This window comes from Saccopteryx leptura, chromosome 1, assembly GCF_036850995.1.
Source record: "Saccopteryx leptura isolate mSacLep1 chromosome 1, mSacLep1_pri_phased_curated, whole genome shotgun sequence".
Classification (NCBI taxonomy): Eukaryota; Metazoa; Chordata; class Mammalia; order Chiroptera; family Emballonuridae; genus Saccopteryx; species Saccopteryx leptura.
In genome coordinates, this window is record NC_089503.1 from 313,790,657 (window position 1) to 313,813,923 (window position 23,267).

General features: G+C 42.6%; 1 protein-coding gene across 1 annotated transcript; it reads left to right on the top strand.

The window, feature by feature from the left end:
- The first annotated feature begins 272 nt into the window (after positions 1–272).
- On the top strand, positions 273–23,267 carry WBP2NL (WBP2 N-terminal like). Its single transcript, XM_066360276.1, has 8 exons — positions 273–334; positions 7,871–7,979; positions 8,246–8,387; positions 8,600–8,692; positions 12,432–12,542; positions 19,852–19,907; positions 20,014–20,166; positions 23,262–23,267. Exons 1-8 carry the CDS (start codon positions 273–275, stop codon positions 23,265–23,267), a joined length of 732 nt encoding a protein of 243 aa, XP_066216373.1.

Below are 23,267 nucleotides of genomic sequence, written 5' to 3' on the forward strand. Positions count from 1 at the left end.
GGCAGGTGTGGCTCAAGAAGGCCACTCACCTATCACTCACCGCTCTGGGCCCTGGTGGTGGAGTCAATTCCCTGGACTCGTCCCCTTCCTGGTCAGGCACTGTCTCAACCCTGACGCCACCTGGTCCTCTGGCCAACGTGGCCAGTGGCCTCGCCCACTCATTTTGACTTTGCGCCATAATCTCCGCCCTCCGCTTTAGAGCCCCGCCCCACAGCTTGGCGCAGGCCCCGCCCCTTCCCATCTGAGGGGCAGCAGGAAGGGCCCGGAGCAAGATGGCGGTGAACCAGAACCACACTGAAAACCGCCGAGGGGTTGTCATTCCTTACGGCGAAAGGTGCCTGAAGGGAAGCCCGGGATGCTGCCAGAGGAGGGAGGAGACCGACTGGGTAGAGCTGGAGGCTTGCAACTCTCAGCAAATCAAAGGCTTTCCCGCCTTTTCCAGCGCTTCACGCTTAGCTCCGCCTCCGACGTTAGTGCGTGTGCGCCGCCTCACGGGTGTTACTGGATGTGGAGGTGGCACGGGAAGCAGCGTTTGGCCTTGCACGTGGGGCGGGTGGGGAGACGGAAGAGGCATGTGTGTGGATCGTTCTAGAAAGATCCCGAACTGTCAGGGGCCTCTCTTACTCTTGAGAACTTCCCAAAGCCCCCTTTCTGCTTGGCCCCAGCCAAGGGGGAGAAGCCTGATCTTTATGGAAAAGATCGGGACCGAAAGAAAGAAGAGCCGCCTGAGAAGGACGGCGCTCAGGAGGCCTCGCAGGGTGCTTTGCGCGATGCCGGCAGTGTCGCTGCTCGCCCCTCTGGCCGCCAGCAGGCTTAATCCGGAGGGAGTGGGTTTGCATCTTCTCACTTCAAGCCTCGACTCCCCTCATTAACTCCCCTGTCCCCAGCTTCTCAGAGTCCTTATCTCACCGCCAAGCTCCTCTCTGCTCCGATTGTCCCCCTCCCCCCGTTTTCCTTTGCGGTCGCCTAGCAGTGTGGCCCCGATCCCCGGTGCTGCGCTCAGGTGAGACTGAGGCTGTCTCTAGGAAAGTGTTTGTCGGAAAGATCATCAAGACAGCTCCAACTGCTGGTGTCCAGATCTTTTCTGGATGCTTCCTTCCCCCAACTATTTCCTTGACAGATAGATATACGGGGCTAGCCACGGCTGTGTCTCCTCCCTTGCTCCTGAAGGACCTCCGCTGCTTTCTTCATTTTTTTTTTTTTTTTTGTATTTTTCTGAAGCTGGAAACGGGAGAGACAGTAGGACAGACTCCCACATGCGCCCGACCGGGATCCACCCGGTACGCCCACCAGGGGGCAACGCTCTGCCCACCAGGGGGCGATGCTCTGCCCCTCTTGGGGGGTCGCTCTGTCGCGACCAGAGCCCCTCTACGGCCTGGGGCAGAGGCCAAGGAGCCCTCCCCAGCGCCCAGGCCATCTTTGCTCCAATGGAGCCTCGCTGCGGGAGGGGAAGAGAGAGACAGAGAGGAAGGAGAGGGGGAGGGGTGGAGAAGCAGATGGGCGCTTCTCCGGTGTGCCCTGGCTGGGAATCGAACCCAGGACTTCTGCATGCCAGGCCGACGCTCTACCACTGAGCCAACCGGTCAGGGCGCTTTCTTCATTTTTGTAGTAAAAGATGATTGCTCGCTCTTTGACGCGATGCCCTCGTGTACACTGGCCCAGAGCACTTTGTCCTGTGTGCCTGTGACTCTGCCACGAAGCACTTCTCATCCGGCGTTTGGATGACTTCTCATTCAGTCTACCTACCAGTGTTTCTCTGCTTTTCTGTTTGTCCATTGGAGGCAGGGGACAAAGCTTTTTTTTTTTTTTTTAATAACCAATTTTATGGTCCTTCGAATTGGGGTCCAATCCATGTTCTTGATTTTTTTTTTTTATAGAGACAGAGAGTCGGAGGGATAGATAGGGACAGACAGACAGGAACGGAGAGAGATGAGAAGCATCAATCATCAGTTTTTCGTTGCAACACCTTAGTTCATTGATTGCTGTCTCATATGTGCCTTGACCGTGGGGCTGCAGCAGACTGAGTAACCCCCTGCTGGAGCCAGTGACCTTGGGTCCAAGCTGGTGAGCATTGCTCAAACCAGATGAGCCCAGGCTCAAGCTGGCGACCTTGGGGTCTGGAACCTGGGTCCTCTGCATCCCAGTCCGACACTATCCACTGCGCCACCACCTAGTCAGGCCATGCTCTTGAATTCTTAATCATACCCAAACCCTGTTTTAAGAGGGTTTTTTTAAAGTTATTTTTATTCATTTTAGAGAAAAGAGACAGAAAGAGAGAGAGAGAGAGAGAGAGAGGGAGGGAGGGAGGGAGGGAGGGAGGGAGGGAGAATGGGGGGGGGGGAGCAGGAAGCATCAACTCCCATATGTGTCTTGACGGGGAAAGCCCAGGTTGTTGAACGGGCGAACTCAGCATTCCGTGTCAAGGCTTGATCCACTGCGCCACCACAGGTCAGGCCCCTGTTTTAAGAGTTTTATACTTAAAACGGCTGTGTACACAATAAGGATTAGTAGTACCCTCATTTCACAGGCGAGAAACTGAAACAAAGAAACGTCATTTGCCCCACATTACAGGGTCAGTGCCTAGTGCATGAGCTGTCATTGGGTTTCACCATAGGCATTGTGAGTTAACGCCCCTATTCCCGCTGTCCCTCACAAAGCTGCTCTGCTTTCTCCGTATCAAAGAAGGCCCTGTGGGGGCTGTGGCTTCCGGGATAGAAACTATGTACTTTAAAGAAATACCTTGAGAGGGAGAAGGTTGGTTATATTTTGACTTCTCCTGCCTATTCACAGTGCACAATTGAGAACTTCATCAGATTGGCTGTTTGGTGGAGGTGTTTTTCCGGTCCCAGCTGAGAAGTCACAAATGTAATAGCCAGACTCTACTTGTAAAAAGGGAAGTCACTGAGGGTTTTTTTTAAATTAAAAAAACAACAACACATATTCTAATACTTGTGCAGTTAAAACCATACTATTTACTGTAGAAAAATAAGAAAAAAACTTAAATTACCCCAGATTCCAACATCCAGTGCTGTTTACATTTTGTTATATATCCTTTTGTACTTTCCTCTATGGAAAAAATACAACCCCCCCCCCCCACTGCTTTGTAACTTGTTTTCTCATTTACCAAATATATTGAGAGTGCTTTCTAATATCTATATATATGTTATTATTTTCAATGACTGATATAAATTTTTGCTCAAGCCCCTATCTAAGGTATTCTAGTTTTAATTTATCATTACCTAAATATTGCTTTAAAGGACATTTCTGAAAACTTCCCTTTGTACACCTGTCAAAATGTTTCTTTGGAATATATTCCTGAAAATGGAATTGGGATCAGAGGATATAGACTTAAAAAATTCTATGCTTTTAAAATTATTATTAAAGATTTTATTTATTGATTTTTACAGAGAGAAGAGAAAGGAAACAGAAATGAGAAGTATCAACTCATAGTTGCTTCACTTTAGTTGTTCATTGATTGATTCCTTGTCATATGTGCCTTGACCCAGCAAGCCCAGGGTTTCAGACTGGCAACCTCAGCATTCCAGGTAAACACTCTATCCACTGCACCACCACAGGCCAGACCAAGGACACAGACTTTTAAAAAAATATTTAAATGCTGAGGTCTCGGGTTCAAAACCCTGGGCTTGCCTGGTCAAGGCACATATGAAAAGCAACTACTACAAGTTGATGCTTTCTACTCACCCCTTATCTCTCTCTCTCTCTCTCCTCTCTCTAAAACCAACCAATAAAAAATACCCTTAAAATTTTTAAAAATATTTAAGATACATATTTAAAATATAAAAATTTCTGTCAAAATACATAAATATTTATAGAAATATTTTTTTTTTTGCAAAATCACCCTACAGAATTTTATTAATTTACATTCTTCTCAATACTCTGAGTACCCATTTCACCACACCCCTGCCGACACCTGGTGTTAATCTTTGGTATCTGCTAGTCCAACATGTGAATAATGGAATCTTTAAACATTTTTTATTGCTAGTGAACTTACTTTTTTCTGTGGTTATTGGCTACATATATGTCCTTGGCAAATTTTCCTAGTTCATAAATTTTCTCCATTTTTACTAAGTTTGAAAACAACAGAAAATTTATCTTTTTTATCATTAAAAAATAAAACGTAAATCTTTAAGGTGTGCAACATGGTTTGATATTACATATACATAGGGAAATGCTCACTACAGTCAAGATATTTCTCATTTAGTTGCCATTTTCTATGTGATGAGTGCACCTGAAATCTATTCTCTTAGTGTATTTCCAGTGTTCAATACAATATTACTAAGTATAGTCATCATGTCTGTATATTAGGTCTCTAAACTTATTTGTCCTACATAACTACAGATTTGTATGTTTTGGCCAACATCTCTCCATTCCCCCAACCCCTGAAGCCCTGGTAATTACTGTTCTACTCTCTGCTGCTATGCATTTGACTTTTTCGTTTTTCTTTTTAGAGTTCACATATAAGTGAGATCATACAGTATTTGTCTTTCTCTTTCTTCATTCATCTATGTATCTATGTGGTAGCATGTGATGGGATTTCCTTCTTTCTCATGGCTGAATAGTATTCCTTTATACAGTGTGTCTGTAAAGTCATGGTGCACTTTTGACCAGTTAAAGGAAAGCAACAAAAGACGATAGAAATGTGAAATCTGCACCAAATAAAAGGAAAACCCTCCCAGTTTCTGTAGGATGATGTGGCAGCATGTGCGCATGCACAGATGATGATGTAACATCGTGTATACGGCGGAGCAGCCCACGGCCATGCCAGTCGAGATGTGGATGGTACAGAGGAAAGTTCAGTGTGTTCTTTGGCTCACTAAATTAGAATCTGTGACCAAAGTGCAACATGAATATCGGCGCGTTTATAACGAAGCGCCACCACATAGGAATAACATTACTCGGTGGGATAAGCAGTTGGAGGAAACCGGCAGTTTGGTGGAGAAACCCCGTTCTGGTAGGCCATCAGTCAGTGATGAGTCTGTAGAGGCTATACGGGATAGCTACCTAAGGAGCCCTAAAAAATCTGTGCGTGAGCCCACATCAAACTGCAGTGAACAGGCATGAAACTGGGAGAGTTTTCCTTTTATTTGGTGCAGATTTCACATTTCTATCATCTTCTGTTGCTTTCCTGTGACCGGTCAAAAGTGCACCATGACTTTACGGACACACTGTATATATATGTAATATCTATATACATATTTATATATGTAATATATACCATATTTTTCGTTCCATAAGATGCACCTGACCATAAGACACACCTAGTGTTTTAAGGAGGAAAATAAGAAAAAAAATATTCTGAACCAAATGGTGTGTTGAAATATTTAATAAAATACCGTATTTTTCACTCCATAAGATGCACAGACATTTTCCCCTCCACTTTTGGGGGAAAAAAGTGCGTCTTATGGAGCAAAAAAGATGGTATACGTATGACATCTTTTTTATTTATTCATTCATTGACAGTTTTGTTTTTTATTTTTGTATTTTGGCTATTGTAAGTAATGTTGCAATGAACATAGCAATGCAGAAATCTCTTTCATATCCTGTTTTTCATTTCCTTTGAATATATACCCAGAAGTGGGATTGCTGAATCATATTGTAGTTCTATCTTTTAAAATTTATTTATTGATTTTAGAGAGAGAGGTAGGAGATGAGAGAGAGAGAGAGAGAGAGAAACATCGATCTGTTTCTGTGTGTGTCCTGATGAGATCAAACCAGCAAATCAGGAGGATGCTCCTACCTACCAACTGAGTCATCTGGTCAGAACTGTAGTTTTATTTTTATTATATTTCCTTCCTTACTCCCTTTCTTCCTTCCTTTCTTTCTTCTTCCCTCCCTCTCCCTCCCTTCTTTCCTTCCTTTTTTTTTTTAAAGATTTTATTTATTGATTTGATGGTGGGGGGGGGCAGATGAGAAGTAGTTGCTTCACTCTAGCTGTTCATTGGTTGCTTGTTGAATGTGCCTTGACTGGTAAGTCCAGGGTTCCGAACCGGCAACCTCAGCATTACAGGTTGATGCTTCACTCACTGCGCCACCACAGGTCAGGCCATTAATTGATTTTCATGTGTTGACGCAGCCTTGCATTCCAGGAAGAAATCCCACTTGGTTGTGGTATAGAATCCTTTTGGTGTGCCGTTATATTCAGTTGACTAGTATTTTGTTGAGGATTTTTGCATCAGGATTTTTTAGGGATATTGACCTATGACTTTTTCTTGATTAAACATCTTCCTAGTTGCTGTAAGCTTTTGATTTAAGAGTTCTGGACTGACTTTTAGAGTTCCCTATTCCTTTATTTTTGCTGACACCCTATATTTTCATAGTCATTAAAAAAGACTTTTTAAAGCCCACTCACCTGCTCTAGTTGCAGTTCTTATTTTCTCACATCAGTACTATTTTAGGAACTCTTAAACTAGTCGCTGGATATACCACCACCTCCTTGATCATGTGACTACCCTGTGGAGACAGCCTTTGCCTATCAAATGATATCTCCAAGTTCTACTTCCAGCATGGCTTTCCAGCTTCATCTCACTACTCCTTCTAATCTTACTTCTACATGGTTTTGATAATCCACATAAGTGAGCTGTTCCCAAGTATATAGTTTGCTTTCTATTGCATACGTCTACTAATGCTGCTCCTGCACCTCCATTCATGCTTTTTTGGCTCCCATCAGGATTGTCCCCTATCTTCACCTCTGTCTACTGAAACAGTATTCACCCCTTAAGAAGCAGCTCATTATTTCAACCTTTCTATAAAGTCATTTCTTTTTTTTTTCTTAAAGTGAGAAGCAGGGAGGCAGAGAGACAGACTCCCACATGCACCCCAATTGGGATCTACCTGGCAAGCCCCCTACCTGGCAATGCTCTGTCCATCTGGGGCTGTTGCTCCATTGCTAGGCAACTGAACTATTTTAGTGCCTGAGGCGAAGCCATAGAGTTATCCTCAGAACCTGGAGCCAGCTTGCTCCAACCGAGCCATGGCTGCAGGAGGAAAAGAGAGGAAGAGAGAGAGAGGGAGAGAGAGAGAGAGAGAGAGAGAAGAAAGAAAGAAAGAAAGGAGAAGGGGAGAGGTAGAGAAGCAGATGATCACTTCTCCTGTGTGCCCTGCCTAGGAATTGAACCTGGAACATCCATACACTGGGCTGACATTCTACTGCCGAGCCAACCGGCCAGGGCCTATAAAGTCATTCCTAATTACTTCTACCGAAACTAATCTCTCATTCCATTTAGTTGCCATTTATTGTATGTCATATATTGCTTGTGTTATTACTGTGTTCATGTTTTCATTTTCTCATTCTTTCAAAAATATTTAGTTGCATCCACCTGTACTAAGATGATAGTGGCAAAGAAGGCAGATATCGTCTCTAATATCATTAGGAAAGACATTGAACAAATCAACACATGTAGTGGTAACTAAGAAAGAAAAAAAGCCTAGTAAGATTCTATGAGTGAGAATAGAATGAATCCAAGTTTTTTTCCAGTTAAGAGTGAAGGAATAACATGGAAGGCAGAAGGAGCAACATGTCAGAGCATTCTTGAGAACTCTGCATGCCTTACCTTTGAATTTTCCATTAGCACAGTGCCTGAAAGTTACTACACAAGAAGTATAAGGATTAATAAACAGTAAGAATACAAGTTGCTTTGATAAGATAAAGAATCCAAAGAAAAAGAGGGAGAAGAATAAGTATGAATTATCCGATAATAAAATCATTTAAATTCCATTTATGTTAATAAAGATGGAAGTAGTAGCAGCAACTACAATTTATTTAGTGTTTGCTGCAGACTAGGAACTGTGCTAAGGGCTTTATGTTTGTCACTCTTCTAAATTGTGTGCTGTCGCCCTTTCTGTTCGGCAGTGTCTTGAAGCAGTGTCCTGATGTGGACCTCTCTTTCCTGCAGCAGCCAGAGGGATCCAATCTCTTTAGCGGCACAAAGAGGGGAATGTTGTTTCTCACTTCATACCGGGTAATTTCTATTTCTACTCCTACTTTGATCTGATTAACTCTACATTTGTTTTCCTTAAAACAGAGAGAGGTTAACCATTGAGTTTCGAAGTGTTTTAAAACATGTGCACTTTGAGATTTTCCATGTTGAAGAACAATGGAAGAAAATGGGTGATACTTCTCAGTTAGGCCAGGATGTCAAAGCAACCTTGACCTTAGAATTGCTTTTATATGTCTCCATTCATGGACAAATTGCATTCCTTTTCCAAAGATTCTTTCTTCTCTTAGGTGATCTATGTGACTTCCCACTCAATCAGTGATCCCATGCTTTCTTTTATGATGCCATTTGATCTGATGAGGAACTGCACTGTTGAACAACCAGTCTTTGCCCCCAACTACATTAAAGGAACCATTCAGGCAGATCCAGATGGTAAGTGTTTACACTCAGAATTGGTGTGTTTGGTTTTTTTTATCTTAAAAGCTTCCAGAAGGTTTTAAGATTCAAACTTGGCTTATGTTGGAATTCAAATGAAAGAAAGCTGCCCTGCTTCTTTGGGTAATGCTTCTCGCAGTGTTTGTGGCAGTCCTTCAGTTACCAGCTATGCCAGCCTGCCTCTTACTTGGTACCATTTCTTCCCCCAGGTGGCTGGGAAGGACAGGCTACTTTTAAATTAGCCTTCAGAAGAGGAGGTGCCATTGTGTTTTTCGAGTTGATGATGAAAGCTGCCTCTGCTGGTGAGCAATAATGCTGAAGCTAGCTATAAGCACTTCGGGATGTTTAGGCTTGTGGGATTGAAGTAGGACTGTTACCCAGTCAGAAATCTCTGGCCTCTGTGATTGGGCACTCGGTAGTTGCCCATGTATTCAGCAGGCATGTCCTAAGCCTGCCTACTATGTGCCGAGTACAATAATACATGCTGAGAACACAAAGATTATACAGTCCCTCTCTGTCTGGAATGAGTTTGCAATTTAGTGGGGGCTTATAATCAGACACCTGAATTGTACTTGACAGTCTTTCATCCATCTAAATGCTGGTCTCAGATATCACTGACTAGTCTCTTTTTCATGTCTGGGAGCTGCCTTAGCTCCTGTTCCCATGACATGCCTTTTTTGTCATCTCTTTTCTCTGGCTTTGCCTTTGTCTCTCTTAGGCTTAGTCCCCATCTTCAATGAGAGGAAGGAAGAGGTACTGTCAAGCCATATAGCACTCCTCAACTGGATATACCAGAGAACTCTTTCAAACTTTGAATACAAATAATTTTTTTATGGTTTATTTTTCAGTCCAGCTTCACTCCATGCTCTTTACTCTCTCACCTTTTGTGCTCCAACCAACTGGATTTCTTTGTGCCTTGTTCTCTTATTGCTGAGCCATTGTGATGTTTGTTGTATCTGGGAATCTCTTTCTCTTTCTCCCTTGCCTTCCATTCCCAACCTCAGTCTAGCTGAGATGAACACAGTCTAGTGGAGACAGACATATGTGGTCCTGTCTTATGGTTTGCGCTGTCACAGAGTCATGGACAAAGTGCTGGGACACCCAGAGGGATGGAGTGAAATTTCCAGCTTAGAATATTGGCTGGATCATGATGCTATATACCATGGTCAAGAAAATAAAGGACAGCCTGACCAGGAGGTGGCGTAGTAGATAGAATGTTGAACTGGGATGCGGAGGACCCAGGTTTGAAACCCCGAGGTCACCAGCTTGAACACAGGCTCATCTGGTTTGAGCAAGGCTCACCAGCTTGAGCCCCAGGTTGCTGGTTTGAGCAAGGGGTCACTCGGTCTGCCGTAGCCCCCTGGTCAAGGCACATGTGGGAAAGCAATCAATGAACAACTAAGGTGCTGCAATGAAGAATTGATGCTTTTCATTTCTCTCCCTTCCTGTCTGTCTGTTCCTATCTGTTCCTCTCTTTGACTCTCTCTCTCTATCTTTGTCACACAAAAAAAAAAAAAAAAAGAAAAGAAAAGAAAATAAGGGACAGTGTAAATTAGAGAGGAAATGCGTTTAATTTTAGATCTAATAATACTACCTACTATTCATTGAATGCTTACCATGAACTGGAGTGTTCTAAGCCCTTTACTTGTGTAAATTTATTTAATTCTCACAAAAACCTTATGATGTAGGTACTGTCATTATCCCCAGCTTATAGCTGGGGAAACTGAGTCAGTGATACGTTACATGATTTCCCAAGGCTACACAGTTAGTAAGCACTGGAGCTGGACTTTGAACCTTAAACTACTCTTTCTCTCTTATTAAACATTTTATTTTTTTTTAATGTATAGAAAAATTACAAGAATATTACAATGAGCTCTCATGGACTCTTTATCTAGATTCACCTATTAACACTTCCCACATTTTCTTTATCTTTTTTTTCCCATTGTGTCCCTGGCTGGTTGTCTCAGTAGTAGCACGTTGGCCCAATGTGTGGAAGTCCTGGGTTCGATTCTGGTCAGGGCATACAGGAGAAGCAACAATCTGCTTCTCCACCCCTCCCCATCTCCCTTCTCTCCCCCCAACCCCCTGCATCCATGGCTCGTTCAAGCAAGTTGTCCCCGGGTGTTGAGAATGCCTCCATTGCCTCACCTCAGGAGCTAAAATAGTTCAGTTGCCGAGTAATGGAACAGCAGCCCCAGATGGGCAGAGCATGGCCCCATAGGGGGCTTGCCGGGTAAATCCCGGTCTGCATGTGGGAGTCTGTCTCTCTGCCCCTCTGCCTCTCACTTAATAAAAAAATAAAACAAAACAAAAATGTATATTGAATACCTATTTTGTGCTAAACACTAGGTGAGACAATTGGGAACACAACAGTGAACAAATCATACATGGTCCCTGCCTTTGTTAAACTTAGTCTAGTGAGAGTGATATATAAAATAAGCAAATATGTAAGTGAATAAAATAATTACTTCTTCTGGGAAGGGTTACAAGTAGGATATTGAAAAGGAGACTTATAGGGGTAAGGAGGACAACTTTAGATTTATAGTGAATTACTTAAAATGATTCTAGTTATTGAATCAGATAAAACTCAAATTATTAATGACTTAAGATAGTAGATATTACTGCTTATATAAAGGCCAGTCAGCACCTGACCTGGGTGGCACAGTGGATAAAGTGTCAACCTGGAATGTTGAGGTCGCCGGTTTGAAACCCTGGGCTTACCTGGTCAAGGCGCATGTGCGAGTTGATGCTTTCTGCTCCTCCCCTCCTTTTCTCTCTCTCTCTCCCAAAATGAATAAATAAAATCTTTAAGAAAAAAATTTTTAAGCCTGACCAGGTGGTGCAGTGGCTAGAGCGTCAGACTGGGACACAGAGGACCAGATTCAAAACTCCGAGGTTGTCAGCTTGAGTGCGGGCTCATCTGACTTGAGCAAGGGCTCACCAGCTTGAGTAAGGGCTCACTGGCATGAACATGGGCTCACCAGCTTGAGCATGGGCTCACCAGCTTGAGTGCAGGGTTGCTGGCTTGAGCGTGGGATCATAGACATGACCCTATGGTTGCTGGCTTGAGCCCAGGGTCGCTGGCTTGCACAAGGGGTCACTCACTCTGCTGTAGCCCCCCATCAAGGCACATAAGAGAAAGCAATCAATGAACAACTAAGGAGCCACAACAAAGAATTGATGCTTCTCATCTCTCTCCTTTCCTCTGTCTGTCCCTATCTGTCCCTTTCTCTGTCTCTCTCTGTCTCTGTCAAAAAAAAAAAAAAAAAAAGCCAATCAGTAGGGCTAAAAGGGGAATCTGTTCCACATAGCCCTTCAGGGACCCAGGGTAATAGTATCTCTGCCATCCCTGATACCTGAATTCCATGGCCTGTTGGATAGGTTGGATAGTCAGCAGAGTGGGAAGAGAGGAGATCTTACCTGGGCAGTTTTCACGTACCAAGCCTGGAGGTGGTGTACGTTACTTCTCTTTGTATGCCATATGACCAGAAATTAGTGTGGTAGACTGATAATGACTCCTAAAGATATATTCATGTCCTAATCCTCAGAACCTGTGAATGTTAACCTTATTTGTAAAAAGAAGTCTTTGCAGATGTAATTAATTTAAGGATCTTGAGATGAGATTACCTTTGATTAGCTAGGTGGGCCCCTAATGCCATCACAAGTGTCCTCAAAAGAGATGCAGAGGAAGACAAACAGAAGGGCTTTCTACTGTACTACACAGCAATTAAATTGGTCTTCAATGGATGTATCTTGCCAACTTGATAGAATTTCTCACTTGGAAACTCTTTCTGAATACCTATCATGATTGGTGTTATACAAGATCTGAATAAGCACAGGCAAATAAGCCAGTCTCTGCCCTCAAGAAGCGGTAGGGTTCAGGACAACATGGTGTATATTTTTTATCTTGTATCCTGGGAACTTTGTTGGATACTCAAGTAAAGTGATAGTTAATATTCTGTTCATTATTTGGTTGATAGCTGCTATGCATCTGACTTTAAAAGACTTAGAGTTCCTATTTTGCCAAATTTGTCTTCTCAGCTGCCCATGGAGTTCCACTTGGAAGTATAAATGACTGGTTCGGTGCTCCAGGATTGTTTATCATTACTGGGCAGGGGAGCATGGTGTGCAACCAAAGGATGCCTTGTGCAGGTAAGGAATGGCAAGGAGGTTCTTACTGGGAGGTGGAAAAGTACCCCCCGGGGCCCAAAGACCCATTCACTTCTAACTTGCCTTCAGCCTCAGAGGTTTGGAGCTTGGAAAATAGTTGAATCCATGACTTCATTTCCAGACTGAAACCAATGGCAAATTAGCAACTTTCGGGCTTATTTTTAATTGCAATATACAAATACGAAACATAGTTGGGCAACTCCCATTGGTGGAAACAGTCACCTCCTGCTTCCAGCCTGAACAGAAAATGTGCTTTTACTCACTTCACCCTTCCCATTTCACACAAGCATAGCCATCAAGCTTGAACCATGCCCTTCAACCTCACTAATGACTCCAGCCCTGAGCTTTATGCCTTGTGCCCTTTTTTTTCTTTTTAAAAATTTTTATTTATTGATTATATATAGAGAAGAAGTAAGAGAGAGAGACAGAATCATCAATCTGTTCCTATATGTGCCCTGACCAGGGTTCAAACCTGTAACTTTTGTGTTTCCAGATGATTCTCTAGTCTAACCAGCCAAGCTATCTGGCCATATTCCCTGTGCCTTTTTAACAGTTGTGCCTGTCCACAGCTGCTGAGTCATGTTTCTGGGAGGTGATAGAGTATTGATTTTCAAATGTTGTCCAATGCCTATTTGTAGGCCACAAAGGGTCTTCTAATAGGCTTCCAACTGACCCCAAAATATGGGCCCTTTTCTTGGGTTCTTCTTGGAGCATGACTGATGTCCATTGGCTTTTAGTTTTGTATACAACTGAAGGATACTTATTTGTAACCTTAATACTTACCTCAATGCCTGGGCTTATTATATTCTCTTTTTTTTTTAAGTGAGAGGAGGGGAGATAGTGAGACAGACTCCTGCAAGCACCCTGACCAGATGGGGATCCCCCTGGCAACTGTTGCTTGGGGCAATGCTTGAATCAACTGAGCTATCTTTTTTATTTTTTTATTTTTCTGAAGTTGAAAACTGGGAGGCAGTCAGACAAGACTCTCGCATGTGTCCGACAGGGATCCACCTGGCATGCCCACAAGGGGGCGATTCTCCGCCCATCTGGGGTGTTGCTCTGCTGCAACCAGAGCCACTCTGGCGCCTGAGGCAGAAGCCATAGAGCCATCCTCAGCGCCCGGGGCCATCTTTGCTCCAATGGAGCCTTGGCTGCAGGAGGGGAAGAGAGAGACAGAGAGGAAGGAGAGGGGGAGGGGTGGAGAAGCAGATGGGCGCTTTTCCTGTGTGCCCTGGCCGGGAATCGAACCCAGGACTCCTGCACACCAGGCCGACGCTCTACCACTGAGCCAACCGGCCAGGGCCAACTGAGCTATTTTTAGCACCTGAGGCTGACATGCTTGTACCAACCAAGTTATCCTCAGCACCTGGGGCCACTACTCAAACTACTCGCTGCAAGGGGAGAAGAGAGAGACAAAGGGAAGAGGAAGGGAGAGAGAAGCACATGGTCACTTCTCTTGTGTGCCCTGACTGGGAATCAAACCTGGGATGTCTATACGCCAGGCTGACGCTCTATCCACTGAGTCAATCGGCTAGGGCCAGAGGTATTACACTTTAATACTCAAAATCTAAAAGTACGTGTTGCTAATGTTTTATAAAAACTTTTTTTATTGAGTTGAAATTCACATAACATATAACCATTTACAAATGTACCATTTAGGCCTGACTAGTGGTGCAGCTGAAGTCTCAAGGTTGCTGGCTTGAGTTTGGGGTTGCCAGCTTCAGCATGGGATCATCGACATGATCCCATGGTCACTGGCTTGAAGCCCAAGGTCACTGGCTTGAGTAAGGGGTCACTGGCTCGGCTGGAGGGCCCCCGCCACTTTGTCAAGGCAGGTATGAGAAGTAATCAATGAACAACTGAAGTGCTGCAACCACAAGCTGATTCTTACTATCTCTCCCTTTCTGTTTATCTGTCTCTCTCATTAAAAAAACACACAATTCAGTGGTATTTAGTATATTCACAATGTGGTGCATCAGCTCTCTCTAGTTTCAAATATTTTTTACATCATCCCATGAAACACCCCATAATTCCTCACTAAGTAATAATTTCCTATTTTCCTCTCCCAGCATCTCTTGGTATACTCTGTTATTTGTCTCTATGGATTTGCTTATTCCAAATATATCACATAAAAGGAATCATACAGCATGTGATCTTTTGTGCTTGGCTTATCTCACTTAGCATAATGTTTTCAAGGTTCATCCAAGTTGTAGCATGTATCAGTACTGTATTTTTTTTGAGGATGAATAATATTTCACTGTATGTGTGTACCACAATCTGTTCATCCATTTATCCATTAATGGACATTTCACTTGTTTCCATCTTTTCGCTATTATGAATAGTAGCTGCTATAAACATGTGTATATAGGTTTCTGTGTGGACATATATTTTCATTTCTCTTGGGTGTTTTCATAGAATTGAAATTACTGGACTAGTCTGACCTGTGGTGACGCAGTGGATAGGACGTCGACTTGGAACACTGAGTCAACAGTTTGAAACCACAGGCTTGCCTGGTCAAAGCACATGAGAGAAGCAACTACTCCAAGTTGATGCTTCCCGCTCCTCCCCTGCTTTTCTGTGTGTGTGTGTGTGTATGTGTGTGTGTGTGTGTGTCTCAAATTAATAAATAAAATTTAAAAAAGAAAATAAATTACTGAGCTAGCCCTGGTCAGATAGCTTGGTTGGTTAGAGCATCATACCAATATGCAAAGGTTATTGGTTTGATCCCTTGTCAGAGTGCATGGAAACAGATTGATGTTTCTGTTTGTCTTCTTCCCCTTTCCTTTCTCTCTGAAATCAATAAATTAAAAAAAATTACTGGGATATATAGTAATTCAGTGTTTAACTTTTTGAGAAACCACCACACTGTTTTCCACAGCAACTGTATCAGTTTGTATTCCCACCTGCATTCTCCATATCCTTGCCAACACTTGTTATTTGCCTTTTTGTTCTTTTTTTTTTTTTTTTTTTTTGGTAGCAGAGACAGAGAGAGAGATCAGGACAGACAGAAAGGGAGAGAGATGAGAAGCATCAATTCTTCGTTGCATCATCTTCATTGTTCATTGATTGCTTTCTTATATGTACTGTACCTTGACCCGGGGGCCACAGCAGAGCGAGTGACACTTTGCTTAAGCCAGCAACCTTGGGCTCAAGCCAGTGACCTTGGGCTTTAAGCCAGCAACCTCTGGGCTCAAGCCAGCGACCATGAGGTCATGTCTATGATCCCACGCTTGATCCCGTGACCCCACGCTCAAGTTGGTGAGCCTGCACTCAAGGTGGATGAGCCCACGCTCAAGCTGGTGACCTTGGTTTCAAACCTGGTTCCTCTGCATCCCAGTTCAAGTCTATTCATTCTGCCACTGCCTAGTCAGGCTGCCGTTTTGTTTTTGTTGTTGCTTATATTAAAGCCACCTAGTGAATGTAAGGTGGTATCTCATTGTGGTTTTAATTTGCATTTCTTTTTTTTTTAACAGAGGCAGAGATAGACAGGGACAGACAGACAGGAACGGAGAGAGATGAGAAGCATCAATCATCAGTTTCTCGTTGCGCGTTGCGACTTCTTAGTTGTTCATTGATTGCTTTCTCACATGTGCCTTGACCGTGGGCCTTCAGCAGACCGAGTAACCCCTCGTTGGAGCCAGCGACCTTGGGTCCAAGCTGGTGAGCTTTTTGCTCAAGCCAGATGAGCCTGCGCTCAAGCCGGCGACCTCGGGGTCTCGAACCTGGGTCCTTCCGCATCCCAGTCCGATGCTCTATCCACTGCGCCGCCACCTGGTCAGGCTAATTTGCATTTCTTTAATGACCAATGATGTTGAACATCTTTTCATGTGCTTGTTGGCCATTTATATATATTCTTTGGAGATACATCTATCCAAGTCCTTTTTTCATTTTTTATTCTGGTAGTTTATCTTTTTATTGAATTGTAAGAGTTCTTTATATATTCTGGATATTAATCCCTTATCATATGTGGGATTTGCAAATATGTTTTTTCATTCTTTCACATTCTTGATAATATCCTTTGATGTACAAAAGTTTAAAATTTTTATTTAAACATTTTTATTTTTTAATTTTGATTATTTAAATTTTTTTGTTTTATTTAAATTTTATTTAAACTTAATCTATTTTTTCTCTTGTTGCTTGTGCTTTTAATATCAAATTCAGGAATCTGTTGCCAAGTCCAATGTCATGAAGATCTACCCCTACACTTTCAAGAGCTTTTTAATTTTGGTTCTTAAATTTAGGTTATCAATTCATTATGAGTTAATTTTTGTATATGGAGTGAGTGAGGGTCCAGCTTTATTCTTCTGCATGTGGTAATTCCATTGCCCCAGCATCATTTGTTGAAGAGACTATTATTTCCCAATTGAATGGTCTGGCATCATTGTTGAAAATCAATTGGTCATAGGTTTAGGTTTATTTCTGGACTCCCGATTCTATTCCATTGGTATATGTCTTTTTTTATACTAGTACCATATTGTTTTGATGACTCTAGCTTTGTAGTAAGTTTTGAAATAGGGAAGTATGAATCTTCCTATTTTGAATATATTTTTCAGTATTGTTTTGACTCTCTATGCGCCCTTGCAGTTCCATATGAATTTGAGAATTAGCTTTTCTATTTCTGTAAAAATGGCCTTTGGAATTTTGATAGAGATTGCATTGAATTTGTAGGTCACTTTGTAGGGAATTGCTATCTTAATATTAAGACTTCCAATCCATGAAAGCAGGAAGTCTTTCCATTTAGGTTTTTTAAATTTCTTTCAGTAAATTTTTATAGTTTTCAGTGGACAAGTCTTTTACCTCCTTGGTTATATTTATTGGTAGGTATCTTATTCTTTTGGATGCAATTGTAAATGGAATTGTTTTCTTAATTTCCTTTTTGAATTGTTTATTGCTGAAACTATGGGATTTTTTTGTTTGTTTGGTTGTTTTTTTTAATTTATTTATTTATTTTTACAGAGACAGTGAGTCAGAGAGAGGGATAGACAGGGACGGAGAGAGATGAGAAGTATCAATCATTAGTTTTTTGTTGCGCATTGCAACTCCTTAGTTGTTCATTGATTGCTTTCTCATATGTGCCTTGACTGACCGCAAGCCTTCAGCAGACTGAGTAACCTCTTGCTGGAGCCAGTGACCTTGGGTTCAAGCTGGTGGGCTTTTGCTCAAACTAGATGAGCCCACGCTCAAGCTGGCGACCTCGGGGTCTCGAACCTGGGTCCTCTGCATCCCAGTCTGACGCTCTGGCCACTGCGCCACTGCCTGGTCAGGCTGGAAGTATGGTTTTTAAGTTAAACTTTTTATCTTGAGATAATTGTAGATTTACGTATAGTTTTAAGAAATAATACAGAGAGATCTTCTATACCTTTTACTTAGTTTCTTCCATTGGTAACATCTTGCAGAACTATATAGTATGATATCACAAACAGAATATTGACATTGGTACAATGAAATTGCAGAGCACTTTCATCATTATAAGGATCCCTCATTTTCCTTTTTGAGCTACATCTACCTACTTCCCTGACACCCTCCTCCTCCTTAGTCCATGGCAGCAACAAATAGTTCGTCATTTCTATAATTTTGCCATTTCAAGAATGCCACATAAATTGAATCATACAGTATATTAAGTTTTGGGGATAGGTTTTTTTTGTTTTTTTTTTTTACTCAGCATAAGTCTCTTGAGATTCATCTAGGTTGTTGTGGATATCAAAAAAAATTTTTATTGTTTAATATTTCCTGTTAATACATGTATAACAATTTGTTTAACCATTCAAAAATTTAAGGATATTTAGGTTGCTTCCAGATTTTGGTTATTATGAATAAAGTTGCTGTAAACTTTTTGTATGAACATAAGTTTTTTTTTGTTTTTTTTTGTACTTTTCTGAAGCTGGAAATGGGGAGAGACAGTCAGACAGACTCCTGCATGCGCCCGACCGGGATCCACCCAGCACGCCCACCAGGGGCGACGCTCTGCCCACCAGGGGGCGACGCTCTGCCCACCAGGGGGCGATGCTCTGCCCCTCCGGGGCGTCGCTCTGCGGGGACCAGAGCCACTCTGGCGCCTGGGGCAGAGGCCAAGGAGCCATCCTCAGCGCCCGGGCCATCTTTGCTCCAATGGAGCCTTGGCTGCGGGAGAAAAAGAGAGAGACAGAGAGGAAGGAGGGGGTGGGGGTAGAGAAGCAAATGGGCGCTTCTCCTATGTGCCCTGGCCCGGAATCGAACCCGGGTCCCCTGCACACCAGGCCGACGCTCTACCACTGAGCCAACCGGCCAGGGCCAAACATAAGTGTTTTAAAAACATATTTTACTTATTGATTTCAGAGGGAGAGAGAAAGCAACAGAAACATTCATCTGTTTCTATATGTGCTCTGACTCGGGATTGAACCTATAACCTTTACGTGTTGAGACAGTGCTTTAACCAACCAAGCTATCGGGTCAGGGCATATATAAACATAACTTTTTCTTTCTCACACCTATTAGAATGGCTACTGTCAGAAAAAATAAAACAACAAATGTTGGCACAGATGTGGAGAAATTGAAACACGTGCACTGTTGGTGGGAATGTAAAATGGTACAGCCTCTGTAGGAAACAGTATAGAGGCTTCTTAAAAAATTAAAAATAGAGTTAGCATATGACTCAGCAATCCCACATTTGGGTATAAATCCAAAAGAATTGAAAGCAGGGCCTCAAAGAGATAGGTATTCATACATCCATGTTATAGCAGCATTATTCACCATAACTATGGAAAGGGTTAGCAAGTGTTCTGTCTGTCCTGAAAGATGACCCAGGCAACTGTAGGCTCCTCATCCCTCTCTTATTCTTGGAATGTTTATTCTGCTTGCCTTCCATTTCAGTTTTTGTACTTTTCAGCCCCAGAATTTATTTTTGGTTTCTTGTTATGTTTTTTTTTTTTTTTTTAAGATTTTATTTATTGATTTGAGAGAGAGAGAGAGAAAGGCGGGGTTGAGGGAGGGAGGAACAGAAAGCATCAATTCGTAGTTGCTTCTCATATGTGCCTTGACCAGGCAAGCCTGGAGTTTCAAGTCAGCAAATTCAGTGTTCCAGATCTACACTTCATCCACTGTAGGGTTGTTTTCCTGTTAACTTGAATCCCTCTACAACAGGAAATGAGAAAGCCTTCAACTGGTGGTGGTTGAAGGACCTGCCTTTACCATTATTCTGCCTGATTCTCTTCCTGTGTTAGTTTGCTTCAGCATCATTTTTGCCTTCCTCCTTCTCATTTACTCCTTATTCACTCTAAAAAATAAGTAACTGATTTTTTTCTTCCTATCCCAGCACACCCAGTTGTTGTCTATGGGTCCCAACCTGTGAGATATGGAGCCCCACCAGGGGTATATGGATCTCTGCCTGCAGAATACAGAGCCCCACCACCCAGATACGAAGCTCTGCCTTTGGGATACGGAGCCCCCCAACCAGCAAATGGAGTCCTGCCTGCAGGATATGGAGTCCCGCCTGCAGGATATGGAGTCCCACTTGCAGGATATGGAGCCCCACCAGCTAGAAATGAACTCCCACCTCCGAGATATGAAGCTCCTCCTTCTAGAAATAGAACTGGACTTCACGATTCTGTGGCAGCCCAGCCTCCTGGATGTGAGGTTTCACTTCCTTCCACCTCAGCTTCTCAGGCCCATATACCACCTCCTCAGAAGTAAACCCTGAAGACTTACCAAGCAAAGTGGCATCCTAAAACAGAAGTCAGGATAAGAAGGAGGACTCAGGTATGTGTTTAAAGGCCTTTCTTAAGTAGTTACCCCACCCTTTGGAAGGGCAGTCTTAAGGGAAAAATGAAGCTTTACTTTCATGCCTAGATTTTAGAACAGAGTCAACTCTTGATCAAATGGGCTAAAGGAGAAGCTTGTAGGGCTTATTCCCTAATAATTTGGTTGACGTTGGGTTGCAATTTGTTGTTTTTTTTTTAATACATTTTTATGTTAGTATTTTTTAAATTTATTTATTCATTTTTAGAGAGGAGAGGGAGAGACAGAGAGAGAGAGAGGAGAGACAGAGAGAGAAGGGGGGAGGAGCTGGAAGCATCAACTCCCATACGTGCCTTGACCAGGCAAGCCCAGGGTTTCAAACCGGTGACCTCAGCATTTCCAGGTCGACGCTTTATCCACTGCGCCACCACAGGTCAGGCTGCAATTTGTTTTTAACATAACTTGAATGTGACTCTGTGACTGTGGAAAAAGCTTTCTGCCTTTCTCCCCTCCCCATCCAATAAACATTTATTATAGTCCGTTTTCAAGGCCCTAAGATATGTGTTATAAATATCAAGTTGAACACTTAGTTATTTTTCGCAGCATTCTTTATATTAGTGAAATAATGTAGTAACCTAAATTTCTAATAGTGAGAGAGAATTTTATAAATTATGGTATATCCATTACAGTAGACTATTATACAACCACTGAAAATCATGCCTAGCTATAGGAAAGCCTTTTTTAAGAAGACCAAAACCAATGAAGTAATAAAGGAAAACATAAATAAAATAAGTATAAATCTGACTCTTGAAATTTAAAAGTTCTATATGACTAAAGTTGAAAGATAGGCAACGGACTAGGAGAAGGTAATTTCCAACATATATATATATAAACAAACAAATAACTTTTAGTAGAATATATGAACTGCTATAAGTCAACCCAAAAGAAAAATGGACAAAAGATATAAATTCACTATTTTTTATTTTTAAGTGAGAGGAGGGGAGATACAGAGACAGACTCCCACATGCGCCCAAACCGGGATCCACCCTGCAACCCCCGTCTGGGGCCAATGCTCTGCCTGTTTGAGGCCATGTTTACAATCTAGGTATTTTTAGCACTGGAGGCGGAGGCTCCATGGAGCTAGCCTCAGCGCCTAGGCTGACGCACCCAAATTAATCCATCCATGGCTGAAGGAAGGAGGGTGGGGTAGAAAAGGGAGAGGGCAAAGCAGAAGCAGAATGTCGCTTCTTCTGTGTGCCCTGACCAGGAATTGAACCTGAGACTTCCACATGCTAGGTTGACACTCTACCACTGACCCGACCGGCCAGGGCCAAAGATATAAATTCCCCATTAACTGAGGCAATAGAGTGGCTGGCCAAGAAACATTTGAAAAGATGTTCATTCAACTCAACTAGTGTTAGGGAAGTCAACTTGAAATAAAAACCACTTTATTTTCAAAGATTTAATATTAAAAAGATTGAAAAACTCAAATGTTGGGAAGGATGTGAGGGAATGGTTATTGTTATACACTACTGAAGGGAGATTAAGTTGGTATGCATTTTTAGAAAGAAATTCAGCAGCATCTTTAAAAGTTAAAATGTATCTACTCTTGATTTAGTGGTTTGGCTTCTCAATATGTGTTCCTGAGAAGTACTTGCATGGGTGCACAAGATATACTGGGAAGCTTTCATTAGATTCGTTGTTTCTAACAGCACAGAATTAGAAATAACCTATAGCTTTATTAATAGTAAATATTTAAATGAACTATTAAGTGATACATCCACGCTACATGTGCAAATACTTCTAAGTCTTCTTGTTAAATGGGAAAAGCAAGTTTTAGGGAGTATTACTACAGAGATTTTCAATCCCATCAGGCTGTGCCATGAACCAGCCTGCCTAGTAATTACAGGTCCTGAGTGGGAACATGGGAACAGCATGGAATTAAGAAAATAGTCTTAAAGAGAAAAAGGATGGGCTTAGGACGTTTCTTTACAACTCTTTATAACGCAAGAGATAGCTTGCAAAAAAGCAACCCTCCATCCCCCAACCTGCTTTACTTATAGGGCAAAGTGAGGCCATTAGCAAATCAAAGAGATCATTAAAACAAAGTCACATTTCCAAGGCATCCAAAAAATTCTCCCAAGTGCAGAAAACCCCCACCATACATAACATCTTAACTTCACAAAACAAAGGATAAAAAGAAACTTGCCTCAAGTCTTTCCGAGGGAGGTGGGGGATAGGATGAGTATAAACAATCCAGCACCATAGCCTGACCAGGCAGTGACGCAGTGGATAGAGCATCAGACTGGGATGTGGAGGACCCAGGTTCAAGACCCCCAGGTCGCCAGCTTGAGCAGGGGCTTATCTGGTTTGAGCAAAGCTCACCAGCTTGGACCCAAGGTCACTGGCAGTCAATGAACCACTAAGGTGTCACAACAAAAAACTAATGATTGATGCTTCTCATCTCTCTCTCCTTTCCTGTCTCTCTGTCCCTATCTATCCCTTTCTCTGACTCTGTCTCTGTAAAAAAAAAAAAAAAAAAAAAAAAAAAAAATCCAGCACCATAGCTAACGTAAAGGTGTGGAAAAAAATTGCCTTTAGCAACTTCACTAAGCAAGTGAGGTGGGGGGTTGGGGTTGGGCAGACTGTCAGCTTACTGCCAGTTCTCCACACTTCTGTCCCCAAAAAATCTAAACTGCAAAGATCCTGTTAGCTTTCGGTCCCCACAAGACTGAATGCCCCCTTTTACCGGGGTCCAGCAGAAGAACTTATATTTGCAATTATTAAGTGATGGAGGCGGGACTTGAACTCAGGCTGGCCCCAGAACCTGAGACCCTAATCTCTGACTGGGGAATCTGCTCCCTCACATTTTCTTTTTATTCCACAGTTGCCAGGCAGTTGGAGGAGTTGCCTGTGCGTGTAGTAGCCTGATGCTCTCCATGCTTCTGTGAGGTCCTGCTGAGCTCTGAGTCCCTTTTCCTGCTGCAGGCTTGA